The 21,919-nt window shown below is 37.4% G+C and overlaps 3 protein-coding genes and 1 non-coding gene across 4 annotated transcripts; 2 read left to right on the plus strand and 2 right to left on the minus strand.

Annotated features, from left to right (window-relative positions):
* Positions 1-3,256: 3,256 nt before the first annotated feature.
* LOC107810474 (ubiquitin-ribosomal protein eS31 fusion protein) lies at positions 3,257-3,964 on the minus strand. Its single transcript, XM_016635263.2, has one exon. It carries the CDS (start codon positions 3,886-3,888, stop codon positions 3,418-3,420), a length of 471 nt encoding a protein of 156 aa, XP_016490749.2. The 5' UTR covers positions 3,889-3,964; the 3' UTR covers positions 3,257-3,417.
* Positions 3,965-10,729: 6,765 nt separating this feature from the next.
* Positions 10,730-14,074, plus strand: LOC107771521 (tRNA:m(4)X modification enzyme TRM13). Its single transcript, XM_016590904.2, has 9 exons — positions 10,730-10,901; positions 11,020-11,085; positions 11,179-11,478; positions 11,579-11,807; positions 11,912-11,969; positions 13,006-13,092; positions 13,213-13,338; positions 13,485-13,620; positions 13,732-14,074. Exons 1-9 carry the CDS (start codon positions 10,828-10,830, stop codon positions 13,958-13,960), a joined length of 1,305 nt encoding a protein of 434 aa, XP_016446390.1. The 5' UTR covers positions 10,730-10,827; the 3' UTR covers positions 13,961-14,074.
* A 977-nt stretch (positions 14,075-15,051) lies between these two features.
* LOC107771520 (autophagy-related protein 8i) lies at positions 15,052-19,339 on the minus strand. The gene is made up of 5 exons (XM_075237913.1): positions 19,194-19,339; positions 19,047-19,102; positions 17,148-17,200; positions 15,544-15,662; positions 15,052-15,433 (listed from the first exon to the last, which is right to left on the minus strand). Exons 1-5 carry the CDS (start codon positions 19,225-19,227, stop codon positions 15,333-15,335), a joined length of 363 nt encoding a protein of 120 aa, XP_075094014.1. The 5' UTR covers positions 19,228-19,339; the 3' UTR covers positions 15,052-15,332.
* A 37-nt stretch (positions 19,340-19,376) lies between these two features.
* TRNAF-GAA (transfer RNA phenylalanine (anticodon GAA)) lies at positions 19,377-19,449 on the plus strand. The gene has a single exon. It is a non-coding gene; the product is annotated as a tRNA-Phe (tRNA).
* The last annotated feature ends 2,470 nt before the right edge of the window (positions 19,450-21,919 follow it).

A 21,919-nucleotide genomic window follows, 5' to 3' on the forward strand; every position in this document is an offset into this window, starting at 1 on the left:
ATTTTATAAAAAATTTGACTTTTATAGTGAATAAATATCAGAATCATGTAGCTATTTAATACATATAGTGGAACATCCGACGATATCTTAACGGATGAACTATATATATATATATATATATATATATTGCCAAAAAAATAAATAAATGGTCGTTATACTTTGGGTCCAAATATACCCCTGATGTAATAGTATTGGTTCAAATATAACTTTCTTCCTTTATGTTTGTCCAAGCTCGATATTCAATCTAACGCGGCACTGATATTTGAAGAGCTGGATGCCACGTGACATGCCACCTCAGCGCCCCTAACCCATTTTACCCCTCCCCTCTATTTGTTTTTCCACCACTAAAATTTTCTTCCATGGACAATATTGAATTTCACTCTAATGGTGATATTGGAAGCGTCTGATAAGATAAGTGGCAGAATAAGGAAGGAGGAATTCGACGGAGCAATGGTGGAACTCTCCTGTCTGGGAACTTGCCCTTCACTCTTAACTCCGTACTTGCTTCTCTGATTACAGTAATGCCCGTTACAATATCTATGATCACAGGTTCGTAACATCTTTTTAAAAAAAACATGAACTGTAAAATGTTCAATTTTGAATCTTTTTATTGTGTAGTGGTGTAGTTAATGATTGTGTGTCTTTGTTTATGTTATGTTCTTGGCGGTGATAGTGATAGTTTATTGTTTATTTATTTATTTTATTATTTTTTACCGTGAAATTACAGTAGGAAGATATTTCCGAGTGGAGTAGCGGCGGACTCGTACAAGAAAGCAGTGGACTCGGCGATGCAAAAACTCAGAAGCCAAGGAAATAACAACCATGAATCCTCTGCTAAAACGCTGTTTTTGGTACTTAAATGACACTCTGTTTTTGGTACTTTTTTTTTAAACAGAATTTTTGCAATAATATTTTATTGTTATTTTGGATTTTGTTGCAATTCTCCAATGACTTTGAAATGGCAGGTCAATTTTTCAATTTTCAAAGCAGCTAGCAGTGTAATTATATTGAATCTAATGTGAGCGTGAGCGGAGAAACAAACATATATAAAAGACTAAACTTTGAATACAATATTATTTAGAGGGGAAAAAAAATTTTGGGATGAAAAAAAAAATAGAAGAGAGGGGTAAAATAGGTAAGGGGCGCTGAGGTAACATGCAGCGTGACATCCACCTCATCAAATGGCAGTGTCACGTAGGACAAATTTAACGGAAGAGGGGTATGGGTATATTTAAACCAATAGTATAACGATGAGGGTATATTTGAACCCAAAGTATAACGAAAGATATATTTAAACATTTTCTCATTGTACACAGGTATATTTGGCCCTTTTCCGATATATATATTTAAACATCTATTAGCCTGGGGCGTCTGGCAGAAAGGTATAGCGCCTTGGAGGCATGCGCTATACCTAGTTTGGTTCTTCCTTGCTTTTGTGTTACTTTGGTTCAAGATCTTATTTGTACTCCAATTTATTTAATTCATAGGAAAGTAACATAAAACTAGATAGTGAGGAACCATTGTCAAATTTTGATTCGCAAATCGACACAAGGTGACCAATGTTTACGTTGACTCAATTGAGCCCACCTTCTCATATATTCAATTATTCGTGGCACGGCACTTGACCAATTATCGCCAAAAACATATTTCCATGTCCAGTGTCACTACCATCCAGGCATCCACCGTACCGATAGGCCTAATTTACGTCCTGATTAGATCACTTTATCCATAATATAGTACTCTCATACACCAAAAAAGTAGTACATCTGGAAACAGATGAGTATGAGGATCATAATCTCCTTTGGACTCGGGTATGAGGAGGATCATAATCTCCTTTTACTTTGAGTAGAACACCTCTATGGCTCCAGCCTTGTCAATCTACTTAGAAGACAGAGAATTCAAACTGGTACACACATCCAGTGCTGCTTCTGTACCAACTGGTCAAGTTGGTTCCTAAGTGACTTGCGAAACTACCTATAATCTAATGTTTTCAAGTCATCCTTTTAACGAGAGGCTAAAACTATCATGATAGATTTTCTATTGCCTTGAATAGAATTTCAAACAAAACTCTCAGATATCACAATTATGGTGAATAACTGAAACAGGATGCTAAAACCTAAACCGAGAAGCAAGCATAATCCATATGGTGAGGTGACACGACTAAAAACGAACAGGCACCTCCTATTGGCTTAGAAATAAGCAGATAAGCAATCTTCATTCTATAATACTAACATAACTAAACGTAGCAAAACCTAAAAGGCATAACTTTCATGTTATCCCAATTAAACGAGAGCTACAAACCCAGACAAGCTTTAATAAAAGGAGCATAAACCCAGTCAAACTTCAATAAAAGGAGCATAGTATTCGCGGTAGAGACCAGATAAAAGCAAGTAAGAGGTGCCAAAAGTTTCGGGATAAACGTGATCTAGACTCTAAATAAATCTAATTCGTAACAAATCTGACAGGCTTAAGTGAGAGTAAAGGAATGAAAAGCTTCCGCCTGATGCAATTGGAGCTTATTGAAGGTAATAAATCAACTTCAGTTAGTATATTTCAAGATGAAGCCTAGTTAACAACATAGCATTGGCTGACATTAATCTTAACAGTCACCATAACACCTATTGCTTCAATTTTCTATTTTAGATTGGGTTGAAATTCAACCTCATCCGGGTGCAAAACACTATAACCAAAATTGTGAAACCACAAATTCTCCTAAAATAGTCCTGAATTTTTTTCACAAACAAGGACTTGAGACCCCCAGATACTTGCACTGCACCACATTTGCTAATACTAAGATAAACACTCCCGCATAAAGTAGATACCAATTAGGAATATAAAAATTGTGTTAATAGACAAAGATTTAAGAGCAATAAGCAAAAATTGTTAAAATAACTCAATAATCCCACAGTTGCCACGTGCATTAAAAAGGATAATCCTCATATAGGAAAAACTCTAAATTACAGGTCGATAAAACGATAAAATTGACTACAACATTAAAACAGAGCTAAACATAAATAAGCCTCAATCGGAACCGGCTTAGTTGTAAACATAGGTGAGCCCAATTTTCTATTTTAGATTGGGTTCATTTACAACCCCATCCGAGTATAAAAGGCTATGAATAAAACTGTGAAATATCAAACTCCTAAAAATGCATACATTTTCTAACACACAAGGCCTTGAGAGCATCTTACACCGCACCAAAGTCGCTAATATGTGGAGCACTCCCATATAAAGTAGATAATTAAGGATATAAAAATTGAGATAATAATCTAAAACTTTAACAATAAGCAAAAACTGTTAAATAACTCAACAATCCCAAGGTTGCCACATAATTTTAAAGGGAAAATCCATACTAAATTACCGTTCGACAAAAAGATAAAATTGACGAGAGCATTAAAACAGAGCTAAACATAGGGATCAATCGGCGCCGGCCTTGTTGTAAACATAGGTGAGCCCACACTTACCACAGTAGTGACGGTCAAAGTGGTTAGCCATGAAAGTTCCAGCACCACACTCAGCATTAGGACACTCCTTACGAAGCCTCTGAACTTTTCCAGAATCATCCACCTTGTAAAACTGAAGTACAGCGAGCTTAACCTTCTTCTTCTTGTGCTTAATCTTCTTAGGCTTAGTGTAAGTCTTCTTCTTCCTCTTCTTAGCACCACCACGTAGACGGAGCACGAGATGAAGAGTCGACTCCTTCTGGATGTTGTAATCGGCTAGGGTTCGGCCGTCCTCGAGCTGCTTTCCGGCGAAAATCAGACGCTGCTGGTCTGGGGGAATTCCTTCCTTGTCTTGGATCTTGGCTTTCACATTGTCGATTGTGTCGGAAGATTCAACCTCAAGGGTGATTGTTTTACCCGTTAGGGTTTTGACGAAGATCTGCATCTTCGCTTTGGAGGAAAGAACTCGATGAGCACTGCGGCGTTAGGGTTTCTTCTTTGCTGTGAATGGAATGATAGTGTGACTCGGTGCCTCTTTATTAGGGTTTTGCATACCCCTTCATTTCTCCTAATTCAGGCCGGGCCTTTCGAGATGAAAATGCCTTTGGGCTTTGGTGCTATTCCCTTTGGGCTTCGGCCTCATTGTGCTCAAATGAGCTGTTCAAAAGACGGGTGATTTGCATAGATAGGACACTTTGGTATTACTCTTGCTTTTTTAACCCCGCTTGCCCTATGGATAGAATTTCAAGTTTAATAAATATTGTCATTTGCTTGTCCTAAGGGTAATACTTTTGACTTTTGACCTTGAAGGTTACCCATGGAGCGAGCGGGGGTCAAAAAATCAAGACCATTCTGTTATAATTCTGTATTGCTGTAATAAACAATTAAACTTTTTGGAAAAACAAAACAGAAAGTTAGTAATATTTGTTTAACGAAATAAATTCTGGAAAACAGTATATGAATAAATCGAGCCCACAGAATACACAATGTGTCCTTAAGGAAATTATTCCCCTCAAGTACCCGAGGTACTGAAATATATCCTCCCAGGATAGAACGATTTAACTCACCAGAGTGTTGGTACCAAAACGCCGGTGAACAGCGAGCCACTCAAAGGCTGTAAAACACACTGAAATTTTTATTGCAGAAGAAGAAGAAGCTCAGAAATCGTAAGGAAAGATTCTGGGATTCAAACTCTATTTATAGAGTTGCTGGCATTGTTTTCCGAAAAGGTTTGCAACCTTTCAGAAACAGCCATGGCTGTTGGATTTGAAATAATGCGGGAAAAATATATTTAAAATAATTCGGAAAAGAAAACGGGCCTGACTGAATCGGGTCGCGGGTCATGGGTTATTTCGAATTGAATTTTTCGTTAATTATTTAATTAATTAAATAAATAATTGAAAGAAATTTTGTCTAAAAAGATTAATCAATCAATCGATCTTTGACAAAATCTGAATCCAAATCCGAAGCCGAGCCGAGCCGAGCGAGCGAGCGACGACGACGACGACGCGAGGCTTGCCTTTTTCTTAACTCTTTAAGAGCTAGAAGAAGAGCAATTATATATATACTCATCAAAAACCTTTTCTTCCTCCGATATGGGACAATGTCCCTTTGCCAAGGGAAACTCAAATATTTCATTTTTTCTCCATTTCTCATTCACCCTTTTAAGCTACACAAGCTTAAAATCCCAACAATCCCCCACATGAATGGGGAATGGCTATAAAATAAAGGAATGCATGGACGCGTGTGTGTTTTACATGCAAGAATTAATTGCATCTGGATAAGTAGGTTTCCCTTTGAACTTTCCGTTGTGAACTTATATCAGATATACTCGGTCAATCGGTAGATTTGATATCTTTGAACCGTCGAGCTTTGTTGTATACCTAGACAGCATAAGTCACACAATCAATCCTTAACCATCTATGGTTCTCACGGTTGTGTTCGTTTCAGCCATGAATACCGCCTGGTTTCATGAGTGTTTAGAGAATGGGCGTTTACTTTCATTCCCCTTGAAGCGGCTTACACTTCATACTCACATAGGTGATTTCTAAACGTGTAATCTTGTAGACACACTATCTGGTCATATCCTGTCAGACTTAGCAAATCATTAAAAACCTTTAAGCTTTGTTGACTCATCAAAAAGCCTTAATGCTTTACCTCGATTTCTGAACATTGTCTTCATCACGAGAATGGGTAAAGTTATTTGACAATGTTGAACCGTCATTCATAACTTTGTTTGATCTCTTTGAACCTAGCTCGTGGGATCTCCAGTCTGCTAGGTAGAGTTACTGTCATGATGACTTGTCCTAGACCTTAACCCCATTCCCTTTGATGATCTTTCAACTACCTCTTTAGATAGGCCTTTTGTAAGCGGATCCGACACGTTATCTCTTGACTTTATGTAGTCAATTGTAATAACACCACTAGAGAGTAGTTGTCTAACGGTATTGTGTCTCCGTCGTATATGACGAGATTTTCCGTTATACATAACGCTCCCTGCCCTGCCTATTGCCGCTTGACTATCACAATGTATACAAATAGGTGCCAAAGGTTTGGGCCAAAATGGAATATCTTCCAAGAAATTCCGGAGCCATTCAGCTTCTTCACCGGCCTTATCTAAAGCTATGAATTCAGATTCCATTGTAGAACGGGCGATGCATGTTTTTTGGATGATCTCCAAGACACTGCTCCACCCCCAATTGTGAAAACATATCCACTCGTGGATTTAACTTCAAATGATCCAGTGATTCAATTTGCATCACTATATCCCTCGATCACGGAGGGATATTTGTTATAATGCAAAGCATAATTTTGGGTATGTTTGAGATACCCCAAAACTCGTTTTATTGTCATCTAATGTATGTGATTGTGATTACTTATAAACCGACTCAGTTTACTAATAGCACATGCTATATCTGGTCGTGTACAATTCATGATATACATCAAACTTTCCAGTACTCTTGCATAATCCAGTTGTGAGTCACTTCACCTTCATTCTTTTGAAGTGCATAACTCACGTCAATTGGAGTCTTATCAATTTTGAAATCCAAATACTTGAACATGTCAAGTACCTTTTCAATGTAGTGAGACTGTGATAATGCTAGACCTTGTGGAGTCTTGTGAATTCTGATTCCTAAGATCACATCAGCAACTCCTAAGTCTTTCATATCGAATTTGCTAGCCAACATGCGCTTAGTAGCATTTATATCTGCCATGTTTTTGCTCATTATCAACATGTCATCAACATATAAACAAACAATGACTTCATGACCTGGAGTGTTTTTAATGTAAACACATTTGTCGCACTCGTTGATTTTAAACCCACTTGCCAACATTGTTTGGTCAAATTTGGCATGCCATTGTTTGGGTGCTTGTTTAAGTCCATAAAGTGACTTAACAAGTTTGCACACTTTCTTTTCTTTACCAGTTACCACAAAACCCTCAGGTTGTTCCATGTAAATCTCTTCCTCTAATTCTCCATTTAAGAAAGCTGTTTTAACATCCATTTGATGGATTTCAAGACCATACACGGCCGCTAGTGCCACTAACACCCTAATAGATGTTATCCTCGTTACTGGCGAGTAAGTGTCAAAGTAATCAAGGCCTTCCTTTTGTCTATAACCTTTGACAACAAGTCTTGCCTTATATTTGTCAATAGTGCCATCAGCTTTCACTTTCCATTTAAAGAACCATTTTGAACCTAAAGGCTTATTTCCCGGAGGAAGATCTACCAATTCCCATGTATGGTTATCCAAAATTGATTGAATCTCACTATTGACTGCCTCTTTCCAAAACGCTGAATCAGAAGATGACATAGCTGCTTTAAAAGTTTGAGGCTCATTTTCAAGCAAGAATGTCACAAAATCTGGTCCAAAGAAAGTAGATGTTCTTTGACGTTTGCTACACCTTGGATCTTCTATACTTGGAGTATTTTCCTTTGGTTCTTCCCGAGGTTGTTTAGGTCTTTCACTTAATGACTCACATTCAGTTTTATACGGATAGATGCTTTCAAAGAATTCAGCATTATCTGATTCCATTACCGTATTAACGTGAATTTTGGGATTATCAGATTTATGAACCAAAAACCGACATGCTTTACTGTTTGTAGCATATCCAATGAAAACGCAATCAACAGTTTTTGGTCCGATTTTAACCTTTTTAGGTAAAGGAACTTGTACATTTGCTAGATACCCTCACACTTTGAAATATTTCAAGTTGGGTTTTCTTCCTTTCCATTTTTCATATGGAATAGATTGCGTTTTGCTGTGGGGTACTCTGTTGAGTATTCGATTAGCTGTAAGTATAGCTTCGCCCCACAAACTCTGCGGTAATCCGGAACTTATTAATAAAGAATTCATCATTTCCTTTAATGTCCGATTTTTCCTTTCCGTAATTCCATTGGATTGAGGTGTGTAAGGTGCAGTAGTTTGATGAATAATTCTATATTCCGAACATATTTCTGCAAATGGAAATTCATATTCTCCACCCCTATCACTTCTAATCATTTTGATCTTTTTATTCAATTGATTATCCACTTCATTCTTGTATTGCTTAAATGCTTCAATTGCTTCATCCTTACTATTAAGCAAATAAACATAACAATATCGAGTGCAGTTGTCAATAAAAGTAATAAAATACTTTTTTCTACCTCGAGATGGTGTCGACTTCATATCACAAATGTCAGTATGACTTAAGTCTAAATGATTTGAATTCCTTTCAATAGACTTATAAGGATGTTTTACAAACTTAGACTCAACACATATTTGACATTTTAATTTATTACACTCGAATTTAGGCAACACTTCTAAATTAATTAACTTCCGCAAGGTTTTGTAATTGACATGTCCTAAACGAATATGCCATAAATCATTTGACTCCAATAAATAAGAAGAAGCTGTAATTTTATTCATACTGTCAACAACCATTACATTTAGTTTGAAGAGGCCCTCTGTGAGGTAAGCCCTTTCCAACATACATTTCATTCTTGCTTACAACAACTTTATCAGAAACAAATACACATTTGAATCCATTCTTAACAAGCAAAGAAGTAGAAACTAAATTCTTCCTAATAGTAGGAACATGAAGAACGTTGTTGAGCGTTAACACCTTGTCGGAAGTCATCTTCAGGAATATCTTCCCATAACCTTCAATCTTGGCTATTACAGTATTTCCCATGGAAAGCTCTTCTTCGGGACCAGCAGTAGAGTACGTCGCAAATGCTTCCTTGACAGCACCAACATGTCGAGTGGCTCCAGAGTCAATCCACCACTCCTTCGGATTTTCAACTAGGTTGCATTCCGAAAGCATTGCACACAGATCATCAATGTCATCATTCTTCTCCACTATGTTGGCCTGTCCCTTCTTCTTATACTTTTTCGGGAGACGGCAATCAGGGGCTTTGTGACCGATTTTTCCACAATTGTAGCAGCTGCCCTTGAATTTCTTTTTGTTCTGCTCCTTAGTCTGTCCAGAAGACCTCTTTCTCTTCTTACTTTTTGGAGCAGTCTCCTCAACGATATTAGCTCCCATGATCGTTGAATTTTCACGAGACTTCTTCTCGGCTGTTTTGTTGTCTTCCTCAATCTTGAGACGAATCACAAGATCTTCCAACTTCATTTCTTTGCACTTGTGTTTAAGATAGTTCTCGAAATCTCTCCACGAAGGAGGCAATTTTTCAATCATTGAAGCCACTTGAAATGCTTCATTCACGACCATACCTTCAGCAATAAGGTCATGAAAAATAAGTTGAAGCTCCTGAACTTGGGTTCCAACAGTTTTACTGTCTATCATTTTATAGTCTAGAAATTTGACAACCACGAACTTCTTCAAGCATGCATCTTCAGTCTTGTACTTCTTCTCAAGTGCGTCCCATAATTCTTTCGAAGTATTCATCGCACTGTACACATCGTACAAGTCATCCTCTAAAGCGCTTAAGATATAGCCTTTGCAAAGAAAATCTGCCTGCTTCCACGCCTCAACAATCATGAATTTCTCATTATCCGGCATGTCCGCAACATGCACTGGAGGTTCTTCACTAGTGAATTTCTGCATACTAAGCGTGGTAAGCCAGAAGAACATCCTTTGCTGCCATCCTTTGAAGTTGGCTCCGGAAAATTTTCCCGGTTTCTCTGCCGGTGGAACAACAGTCCGGCTTGACGAGGCTATCGTCGTTGCCGCAATAGTCGCAGAAGAATTTCCATTATCAATTGCCATTTCTCACTGTAAGCAACAAAAGAGTTCAATTAATGGCAAAATCAGAACAGTAAACAATACTATTATTAACAAAAACAGTATGTATAATAAATAAACACCGAAGTTTTTATATACTGTTTCACAGAAAAACGATGAAGTTTTTATGTTCTTCAAATCGTTTTATGAATTTCAATACACTGATGAATTTTAAACTCAAATATTTCATTTCCCTCCATTTTTCATTCACCATCTTTAAACTACACAAGCTTAAAATCCCAACACATTCATTTCGGTATAATTTTCTGAAAGACTTGTGAATGGTATGAATTTTAGTTTGGATTTGGAAAATAAAAGAAAAGAAAATAATTATTATTAGCAATTTAGTGTTGAAGCACTTAAAAAAAAGTTCCATTTTTTGAATACTTTATCTTCAATGTGTTACCCATAGTCTCGCATTTTTTACTTCATTTAAAAAAATTGTTTAATCATCTGATGTGCGAAATTTGTTGACTCGACTAAAAAATTATTTAAAAACAATTATTTAATCCATTGTTTGGATGGTTGTTATGTATCGTTTTATAATGTATCGTATAATATTGTATTGTATTGTATCGTTTTGATGCATGCGATGTTTGGATAGATTGTATTGTTTGTCCTCGTTACATGATGTCATGCACCAACAATATGAAAAAGAAACTTGTAATATTATTTTTAAAAATAAGGTACGAGGTAGAATTATCATAATAAAAAGGTAGGGTAAAGGATAAAATAAAATTATTTAATAATAATGACGGACAAGATAAGAAAAAAATAAAGTAACGATGTGACTACACCAAATCGATTATTCTATAAAGTGACACTTTTCATCGTTATGTATCGATGAATTTAACAATACGTTACAATAAACTTTAAATAACAACCAAAATAATAATTGTATTTAAAGTAACAATACGATACAATACAGCATGTTAGAGACACTCAAACAAGCTTTTGAAGAAAAAAAATAATTAAGGGCGTAATGTAAAATTTTAGAAGTCAATATAGAGTAGAGGTAGTAAAAAAGATAAACAAAATAAAATAAAGCGTGAATGTTTTCCCTTTTCTCTCTGCTCCCTTAGCCTTAAATCTCACTGTTTTACTAATTTGATTGTAAGTGTGGCAGCAGGGTTTAAGCCGCGACTAATAAGGGATAATGGAAACACGCTGCAACTTTTGGCTTCCGAAGAAGAAGAGATTTTGCGCAAACACCCTTCTCAAAGATTCAGAGTGAGTCCCTCCCTTTAGTTAATAACACTTCCCCTCCCCTTTCTAACACCCTCAAGTTCTTACTTCCATTTTTTCGATTTAAAAAACAAAAAGCTTTCTTTTGATTTTAATGCTTCAGGTTCTGCGGAAACCACACCCAAAGATCTAATGGACAATGGATTCCTTGCCCTATCCACCCTTCTCAGTATATACAATACAACCTCATGCTCACTTTGTTTTTACCATTCATCTTTTTGCTTTATTTATTTATTTGTTGTATTTGCCATTTTATAAATAGCTCTGTGCTGGAAGAGAATCTCCAAAGTCACCTTAAGCGATGCCCATTTTACAAACAAGCTCAATCTTTACTACTTCAGCCTTATTACCAAGAAGGGATCAATGCTGGCAAAGAACAACAAGGGGACCAGAACTTTAGTTCAGAGATGAAGAGAAATGCTGTTCATTCAATGACCCCTTTTCAATTCTCCCAATTGATTAATAAAATCAAGTCTGTTCATGCTTCTCTATGTAATGACATCCGTGATTCTTTCAAGATTCCACAAGCTTGTGACATTTGGACTAATCGACAAGTGGACCGGTGTTCTTTACTATCATAGTACTCTTTTGTATGTGTTGTGTGCATTTTATATTCCCTTTAATCCAATGTTATCTTATTTTTCCAACCCCATTTTTTTCAGGACTTTACCTTTTCAAGAGAAACATGTAATGCAGCAAGCCTCAATTCTTGGGAATCTAGAAGAATTTGGGGTTCTTAAAGTTAAGTCAGAAACATCAGTGGAGGAGGAGGATGATGTTCCTGCAGTTGTTGAATTTGGAGCAGGGAGAGGATACTTGACGCAAGTTTTGGCCGACTGTTATGGAATTAAGAAGATTTTGTTGGTTGAACGCAAATCATACAAGCTCAAGGTCGGGCGACAAGCATAAAAATCATGCCTTTATTTTTTGTTGTGTCATTAGAATGTTATATCTATCAGACACCTGGGTGTTTATGATTCATGAATTATGTATAGGCTGATCGGAGTCTGCGACAGAAAGAGAGTGTTACACTAGAGCGGTTGAGAATTGACAGTAAGGGCCTTATTAACCCTTTACTTTATCTGATAAAAAAAATTAACCCTTTCTTCGTTATGAGCTTTTTTTTTTTTGCTCCGGATTCTCTATTTTGATGTTATGTTAGTTTTCTTCTGATTCGCTGGTCATGCTATATGATTAGATGTCAAGTTGCCGTGAGTTTTTTTTTCCTTTCCACTTTTGCAATGATTGCACTATCATTAGCTCTTAGATTTGGTATATTATTATTACTAGGTATTAGACTAGAAAAGAGTGTTGTTATGCTGCAATATGTTTATTTACCTTATCAAAAAAAAAAGTTATGCTGCATTATGCTGGATGATTCACAGAGAAATACATATGATTGTGGGCGTTCTTTGGTATACAAGATGATGTAATGTGTATGATTTGCTAGCAACACTGAGGTGTTCTTAGGCTTGAACAAAGAGTCCAGCTGTCATCAAGTTGTGATGTGTATGTAGTATCATTGGTTCACTAAATTGTAGCTTATATTTGCAGTATTTATGCCATTTTTGCTTCAAGTTGTTGGTGCATTTAATCCTCCGCAAGGATTTCGGTTCTTGTGTTTAGAGTTGGGGTGGTTTCGTAGGATACATATATGACATGCAGAGAATTATTTCTCTTCAGAAAACCATTTTTGTTGCAGTTTCATATGCTAGTTAACTGGATAATTCGTGTTCTAATAGGATAAATTTATGTAATTTCCTGTCAAATTATTGACTGCTGCGATATTGCTTTGTGTGTGTGTGTTGGGGGGGGGGGGGCGCATTAAGGTCAGCAGATAGATAACTACTCGTCTATCACCCATTTACTCATCTTGCCAGCTTCACTAGGTCATTCCCATATGTCTATGCAATGGAATATGTAGTGATAGATTTCAGAACCCCACATGAAAGCCATGGATCTGACAAGAAAGTAAAATAGCTATCAGCATACAAGGATGAAAAAGACTTAAATTAATCATGTCGCCCTGACTCACTGGATGATCATCTTCCTCTATTACTTTGAATTAACGGGTTTTAACTTTTTGCAGTTGAGGACCTGAAATTGGATGATGTTGAGAGTTTACAAGGAGTTCCTTATCTGGCAATTGGTAAACATCTTTGTGGGCCTGCTACAGGTACTTCTTTTCTTTCTGCTATAAGAAAAAGAACATAGACCATGCCTTTACACAGTGCATTTGATTCTTCTTTTGGCCAGTTTTACTTTATGAACTAATACAATAAGCAATTTGATGCAGATATGACTTTAAGATGTTGCATCAGGGAACAATGTGATGATTCTCCTTCTGAATCGACTTGCCACATGATCGGCCTAGCTATAGCTACATGCTGTCATCATCTTTGTCAGTGGAAGCATTACATAAGTAATCTGCCTTCTGCCGGCTCTCGTCTCATGATATTTTCTGTTGCACATATCAGTTTTGACTCCGTTCTAGTTTCTCCTAGAAAATGTTCTTTCATTAGCATAACTTTGTGACTTACCGAAATTCATGAATGATACCTACCGCAGATAAGCAATATATGTTGAATTCGGGAATCAGCAAGGATGATTTCAATGCCATGACATGGTTTACCAGCTGGGCCGTCGATGCAGATCATGGTTCAGACCTTAGTGGCACTGATTGGTCTTTTGATCTACAGATCAGGTATGGTCTTTCTATTATTCAGACCTAGGTTTCTTCGCTTACCACATTTTCTCTTCTCTTGCTCCTAAAATGACTCTGTTATAAGTTATTTCCTCTACATGTGGTTCACAGGGAAAATGAGCATGTAGAATCTGATCTAAATACATATGAAGTCAGAGACATGGTGAAAGATATGAAGGCTGTGGATAGAGCCGTCGTAGGGTTGATGTGTAAGGATATTATAGATGTTGGGAGGTTTATGTGGCTCAAGGAACATGGACTTGAATGTGAGCTTGTCAAGTATGTTCAGTCAAATATCTCTCCAGAAAACCGTTTGTTGGTCGGTCGGCAGAAAAGCTGAGTGTTAACGTGCTGCTATACACTGCATTTGCATCCCTTAGATATTTAGCATTCTCAAACCTGTAGGTCTAATTCACAATTTGATAATGTATTCTGGATATCAACATTTTTCGAGTAGATTTTTGAGGTCGTATCCTTTGACATTTTGTTCCGGTTTTAGGCACCAAAAAAAAATAAAAAAAATAGAAGCGGCTGTAATTTCTTTGTTGTTGACCTTGAGGACCAAAGTACGCTTGGAGCCTCCAATGTACGCTTGAAATAATTGTTGAATTCTACTACCTCAATTTCCTTTGCCAGACTAAAAAAAATACTTAGGAAATATCATGCCTTAACAATATATCACCCAACATTTGGATGGACTCGCACTCTCCAACCTTCCTACACTGTCAGCATATCAATCTTCTTTTTTCATTCTTCTGCTGCTTTTGTCGCCTCACCAATGATATTGAAGAGCTCTCGATTTGGATTGTCCTAATACGTTGAATTAAACTTGGAAGAGGGAATTCGAGCTTGTGTTGGTGTCTTGGTGAAACAATTATAATGGCCATTGCGTCGAAGAAGACCAGACCATGTTCTACATTTCAGTGAGACCAACTTGTTCTGGCATTTACTCACAACGGCCTACTACTCCTGATCAGAAGGAACCATCTCACCTCAAAGCTTATTTTACAACCACAAGATGAAGACAGAAGGTGGAATATTTTCTGGGTTGATTTGCACGTCGATCATTTTTCCAGGAGGGACCCCAACATGGCATTCCATAGCCATGGTGAACGTGGACTTGGGACGTCTAGCCAGAGATAAGCTGAAGGGTCAATTGGATGGGCCATGGTAGATCAAATGAGAAATATGACACCACGATTTGGTTTCGTCCAACAGCATTTGCCTTAGATTATACAAACACGAGACTCGAAATGGTTGTGCTAAACACCTATTCAATTTGTACTGTTTTATTCAATATTGTTTTGACCAACCTCAACTAGATTGTGAAAAGCTGAGTTAGAAAAGAGAGGACCTGAAATTAGCACATGAATGGTATCCATTGTACATTAGTTTCAAGAGGCTCTCGCCAAGGGTCTACATTAGCAATTGCACTCTCAAAAGTTAGCACAGGGATTTTTATTTTTTTTGCTTTTCAATTCAATAGATTAGGATTTGGAGAACAAAATCAACAGATTAGGATGATTTATCTCCAACTACGACCACTGTTTCTCAACTATTCAAGGCAATAGCCTAACCCCTTTCAGTTGAGAGTATGGACATTCCAGTGCAAGAATTTACAGGAAGAAGAACCATGCATGCCAGACATGCAATACAGATACCATTTACATATTTTAGTTCACAATGTACACTTTCTAAGAGTGACAATATGCTCAACTATTTGCACGACCAAAGGTTTTCTCACTGCTGTAGCACATGTAGAAGAACCCATCTTTATCCTTGAAAGAATCATACACAGTCTCCATCAAGCTTGCTGCAGCAAAAGAAAATCCATACGATATCAGTGACGGGGCAAATAATCCTTGTCATGGTGTTATAACATGTAAAAAAAAATTGAGGCAAGGTGAACAAACTAGGAGTTACTTGTTTGAGGCAAGGTGTTATTCACAAACACGAAGAGAGCTTTCCCAGGAGCCAGATGGAGTCTGCCACTCAGAATGTGGATAAATTGGCCAACGGACATATCACGGGGTACCAGGTATCTGTGGTCAAGACCGAATAGAAGAATTAAAAAAAAAAAAAAAAAAGAGGATTATTACTAATTAGGACCTTATAGGACTATTATAAGAGGAACAGTAGAGGACTACACAGTGGTAGGGGAGTGTCTTGGTTTTTTTTTTTTTTTTTTTTTGGTGGGAGGGAAGAAGTGGGTTTTCCATCTCTGTTCATTCAGCAAACTACAGGAAACTACATGTACAACCGTGAATTAAACTACAACCCCTCCAAGAAACTAAAAGCAAATTCCAAAACAGGGCCTACGGAGGAGAGTCAGTTATTGGGTTTTCGTTGCATTTACAAATAAATGTGAAGCCCTAAAATACTATTTAAGGCAGGGTATGGTAGAAGAATCATTTTTTGGCAGGTAGCCGGGATAGTACATTGTCCACTAAAGAGAAGATCCCAGATTTGTTCAGCTCTATGTTACACAAAGCTGTTCCAATAGCTCGACGTAGATGACAGAACGGATGAGAAGTAAGCTTCGGAAGGCACTGCTATGATTGGGAAATCGAAAGGATGACCCAGTTTTTGAAAGACCTGGAAGATGTGCAGACATTGTGAGAGGCTCCAGATTCTTTGATATCGACAGTTCCAAGAAAATGGTATATTTAATGTGAAGTCTTGCTATCAAACATATCTGTTGCAAGTGGCACTACCCCCACAATAGCCTATTAAATTTAGTTGGGAAACTAGAGCTCCTTATATAGTAAAGAAATTTTATTAATAGTACCGAAATGGTACACAACATGTACAAGAGATGGATTATCTCTATTCCCTGAAACTAGAGCTCCCTATAAGGTTGCATGCTTCAGTTAGGTTATAGTTAATGAAGCGTGTCTACTCAAGAAGACAAGAATATCAAAGAAGAGCTATGCAGATTTGCAGTAGATGCTGCATGTGTAAAAGGAGGTTGAAAACAGTAATTACTCTTTTTGAATTACTGGATTGCGATTCAACTGTTGAATTTTGTTTACATTTTTAGGGTGAAACTGGTAATATCACAGAAAGTCAAAACCCCTCTTTTGGTGCTGGAGAGGATCGTAAGATGAAAAAGGATCTATGGAAAATTTGGAGCGCCATTCCAACACAAATATGTTGGGTGGTATAAGGGAAAGGAATGAACGTGCTTCTATGGAAAAACTACTTTCTTTTTCTTTTTGATAAGGGTAAGAATTTTATTGATCCAGCACTAAGCATGTGCTGCACAGGAAAGAAAGAGACTGTAAGCATTCTTTTCACTTTTCCCTCCCTATGTAAAAGTTTTGTTTCCCTCTGCTGTCAGATTTTCAGTTCTAACTAGATATTCATAAGAAATTCTCTAAGCGCATCCAAAACTAGGAAGCTTAGAAAGAGATTCACATTTGCTGTTCAAGAGGAGATTCAGAAACATCACATTTATGAGTAGTATAAGAAAGCACATCACACTAGATTTTGGCAGGAAATATGACACCGAGATGATATTTGCTTACTTCTTCTTTTCCATCTCAGGGAGGTCAGTCTTTGAATATCTTTCAACCACCACCTGCAAAAATATAAAACAAATAAATTCATGACATGATGACAATATGCACTATTGGAGGGAGGGAGGGAGGGAGCCGAGGGTCTATCGGAAACAGCTTCTCTACCCTAGGGTAGGGGTAAGATCTGCGTACAAACTACCCTCCCCAGACCCCACTAGTGGGATTATACTGGGTTGTTGTTGTTGTTGTTGTTGTTGATGACAATATGCACTATGCATGAAGGAGCATTCAATAACCACCAGAGGGTAAAACATAATGGTTAATCCAATATATTTTTGTTGTTTGTATGTTTCTTTCTGAACAGCAATCATCCAAATACTGTATGTCGGTAGGGTAGGAAAAGTTATAGCAATTGTAAGCAACACTCACAAATAGTTAATTTTTGTGCAAAGGGTTCAAATCAAACTTTGGTGTGTGCATTATTCAACAGAAGCTGTAACAACAGGCAATTACCACTTAAACTCCTAATGGTTGATAAGATGGGACTTCAATCCTTATGATTCCGAAAGAAACACATGGGCTACATATGCAAAATTTTCAATTTTTTTGTTAAGTAAAACTTTTTAAAAAAAAAATCCAAAGGGGATATAACCTATGTACTAGTATACGAAGACCCAAAACCTAATGCTAAGCCCATAAATCACAGAGCACCAATCTTACATATAATTACAGATACGCATAACTGTATGTACTTCCATATAAGGTAATATTTCATTTTGCCATCAATATGTTAATCATCTTCCCCCTTTAATTCTCACTTAAGTCTACCTTTAACTTTCGATTAACTTGATCAAGTCCAACCTTTCTCTTCATCGTCATCATTTTCACTCTTAAATTTCTCGAAAAGCCTTAAATTGCTGAAGTATCAGCATCCAGTCTCTCTCTATTCTACCTTCATTCACGTCTACAATTTTATTTGGCAATAGATCTCCTTCACCTTTGAGCTTTGAACCTGAGGTGATTATCACATCTCAATATTTGTCCGATTTTGTGAAAGAGAAAGAAGAAGCAAGTACCACATTATCAAGCTTCAGGGTTGTCCTCAAAATTCAAGTAGACATCATCTCTTATTGGTTGGAATAAAATTAGTCAGAATTTGCTTTGGAAGAACCATGAAACTTATAAACCAAATCAGTCTAGTGATGACGGATCCAAGAACAAAAGCTCCTGACAAGTGCCAACCACTAATGAAAGATGTTCCAAAGTTTTTTTTTTTAAAAAAAAAATGTGTGTGTGTGTGTGTGTGGGGGGGGGGGGGTGTATACTTTCAATTTCAGACTAAGAATTTGCTAATCATGCGAGCTGTGGAACCACTAGAGATGCTAAAGCATTGTCAGGATAGAATGTTGAAGCTACCAAGGTGAAGGAACCTCTCCTGCCACTTAGAGTCAGATATCAACACTAATACCTTTAATTAACATCAAAAGTCATATTATGACTTTTGAGTAAATGCAAAACTTTGGAGGAATTTTAGGGGCTAAAAATTGGAGATAAGGAGGATGAGGCTAGGAAACAGTTTGAATCAGTTGAGATAAGAAAGCTAATTGGTAGGAAGAAGCAAATTAAATTGAACCAGCAGCTTATGATATTATAAAACACTAATATATGGAGTACATATTTTTTTTTGCACAGTGAAGCTATAAAATGGCTAAAGTCTTTTCAGCTAAATTTTTTAACTTTAAACCCAGTGATCATCTACTTAGCCATAACCTAATTGTCTAACATATTTCAAATTAGAGAAAAGTACAAAACGTAGTGGTTGAATGCGAAAAGAATCATATACATAAAAAAAATCGAATTTAAGTCAACGAAAAAGTGGAAGCTGAATACAAAAGTATAGAGACACACCGGCAGTCGATCAGGATATTTGGCGATTATATCTTGTGATTCTGCGAGTCTCTCATCTGCAGTTTAATCGATAAATAAGGAAATAAATTGTAAGGATAATCAGTTTGATAAACAAAAATGGGATTTGATACAGGATTGAAACAGCACCGTGTGAAAATTCTTTTTTGAAAGCCTTCCCCATCTCTCTGCTTCACAAATCACAACCGAGCCGTCTATGGATGATTTTTCTGTCCTTACAGATAAGATCATAAGAAGAATACGTGAAAAACACGTTGATTAACTTAATTAATGAATGTTCAATTAATATTATAAGACCGTTCACAACCACATGCGGGGATAGCTCAGTTGGGAGAGCGTCAGACTGAAGATCTGAAGGTCACGTGTTCGATCCACTTTCACCGCATTCCTTTTTTCCTCATACCTTCTTATTATGGCTGTTAATAATTTATAAAATTAAGGTAACAATCAAAATAAATATTGTATTTAAAGTAGAACCATCCAAACAAGGCAGGCGTAATAAATCCAGTGCATGATAGTTCTTCTCAAGAGATAATGCCTTTTGTGACTTTTTTTTTAAAAAAAAATTCCTCCCAAATTAGGAGGATGTATAGTGTTTTCACGTAATGGGTGGAGGTACTTTTAACAAATAAGCAAGTCTCACTTGTCGCCTTTTGTGACTTTGTGTTGGAGTAATACTGACAGAAGGTCTCAATATGATTTTCATTTTCTATTGTGTTACGAACATAAAACGAGTTACGTTTGAAAAATGATTTTAATTTAATTTGGTTGGTGAAATGCAAAAATATCATTATGATCATATTCTGTTATATGTCATTATAGATTTTAATTAATTAGATGTTGAGTTCTCAAAAGATGAACATGAAGGAATACTAATCAATGACTCTTGTTAAAGTAGCTTACATGTTTTTAATATGTCCACAACAGTTATTTCCTAGACTAGTTCAACGGCAAAAGACTTTTTAATCAACTCGATAAAGGCAAACTAGCATATCGAAGAGTATGGTAAATTTTGGTTTCTAGCTCAGGTATTTTCCTAATACGAGCTTTCCCGTTTAGATCCATGATCAAATAAAACTATGCAAGTAGAGAGGCCCCTCTGTTGGGTAAAATATGTCATGGTACGTGGCCATTAAAGAAGGGAACACGTGGAATCAAAGTCGGGAGAACGAAAAATCGGGCACATCTACCTCGTGTGTCACCGAGAAAGGCAAGTCCATAAAAGCATTGAGCATGTTGCGCCTGATAGCATTCAATGAAGAATATTCTATAGCACTAAAGAATAACGGCTCATTACAGGAATTTGAGCATTTATGTTTACCGTTAGATTTTCATTATCGTACTTTAAAATTGTCATTAGTGGTGGGCCCGACCATTATGCCCACTGAGCTATAAATAATAGGCTCAACTATCATTGTAATACATGATTTTCTGGGCATCAAAAAATAGATTCTAATACAGCATCTAGATATTATTTCTCTCTCAAGCTTGTTGTTCTCATCATCATCGTGCTTAGAAACCCTGTTCCTGGGCTCTCCAAATCTATCATTTTATCTACATTTGAGCTAAGTATTTTACACGAAAATTGATTAGTTTATTATCTTTTGGGATTAAATTGATTCATCTGTCTAGAAACCACGAACAAATTCAACTGTACCATTTTTCGGGTAAACAGTTTGATGCCCACCGTGAGGCCTAGACAGTCGTTGCGATTAAAATTAGTCCTTGCTTTTTCTCCATAGACAAGCTTTGATCGTTTTCTATCTTTGCAAAAAATCACCAAAAAATGGCAATCAATACCGTTATTAACACTCGCGATCCTGAGGTTCATGGGGAACATCCCTATTTTGAGGACTCAATCAGCGACACCCGCAATGAGGGAGAAGATGCCACGCCGGTATATAACGGGCGGTACCCTAGGCAAGTACGGGAGGCCACTCCTGATGATGCTGACCAGGGGCACGTAGTAGACGCAGTAAGGATCCTGCAAGAGCAACAGACACTCATTCTAGGCCACCTCACGCGGCAGAATCAGATTATGACAGAGTTAAAGCGGACGCTATCAGGCGCTTCAAATAATGCAAACAGACGAGATCCAGTTCCTCTCATTGTTCCAACGAACCAAACGATGCAGAGAGTCAACAACAACACTCCTAGGGGCGAAGTTGGGTCCGACGGGGCTGGGAGGAGTAGATCTGGCCTCAACAGCGATATAACGATCCATTCAAGAAGGAACTCTTGCGGTTCATGAAGGAAGTAAACGCCCGCATGGACCAAAACTCGGGAGCACCCTCGGTATTGAAAGGCCCAAGCTCGAAGAAGTACATCCAGTTACCGTACAAACCAAGTGCGGCCCCGGAATTAATCCCAAAGCGATTCAGAATGCCTGAAGTGCCAAAATACAATGGGACCTCAGATCCACATGAACACATCATCACCTACACAACGACGGTGAAAGAAAATAATCTGGCTCCTCACGAAATTGAGTCCGTGTTATTGAAGAAATTTGGTGAGACTTTCACAAGGAGAGCCTTGACTTGGTACTCATTATTGCCCGAACATTCCATAGATTCTTTCGAAATGCTCGCGGATTCGTTCATCAAGGCCCATGCCGATGCCAGAAACGTACAAGCCCGAAAGACCAACATATTCTGGATCGCACAGGGAGAATCCGAGTTATTATGAAGGTTCGTTAGTTGGTTCCAGAAGGAAAGGATGTTGTTACCGGCCGTCCCGGACGAATAGGTAGCTGAAGTGTTCACTAAGGGTTTGAAACCAAGGAGTTCAGATGCTTCCCGAATGTTGAAGGAAAGTCTGCTCGAGTTTTAAGCAACAACTTGAGCGGTTGTCCACAA

This window comes from Nicotiana tabacum, chromosome 19 (assembly GCF_000715075.1).
Source record: "Nicotiana tabacum cultivar K326 chromosome 19, ASM71507v2, whole genome shotgun sequence".
NCBI classification, from domain to species: Eukaryota; Viridiplantae; Streptophyta; class Magnoliopsida; order Solanales; family Solanaceae; genus Nicotiana; species Nicotiana tabacum.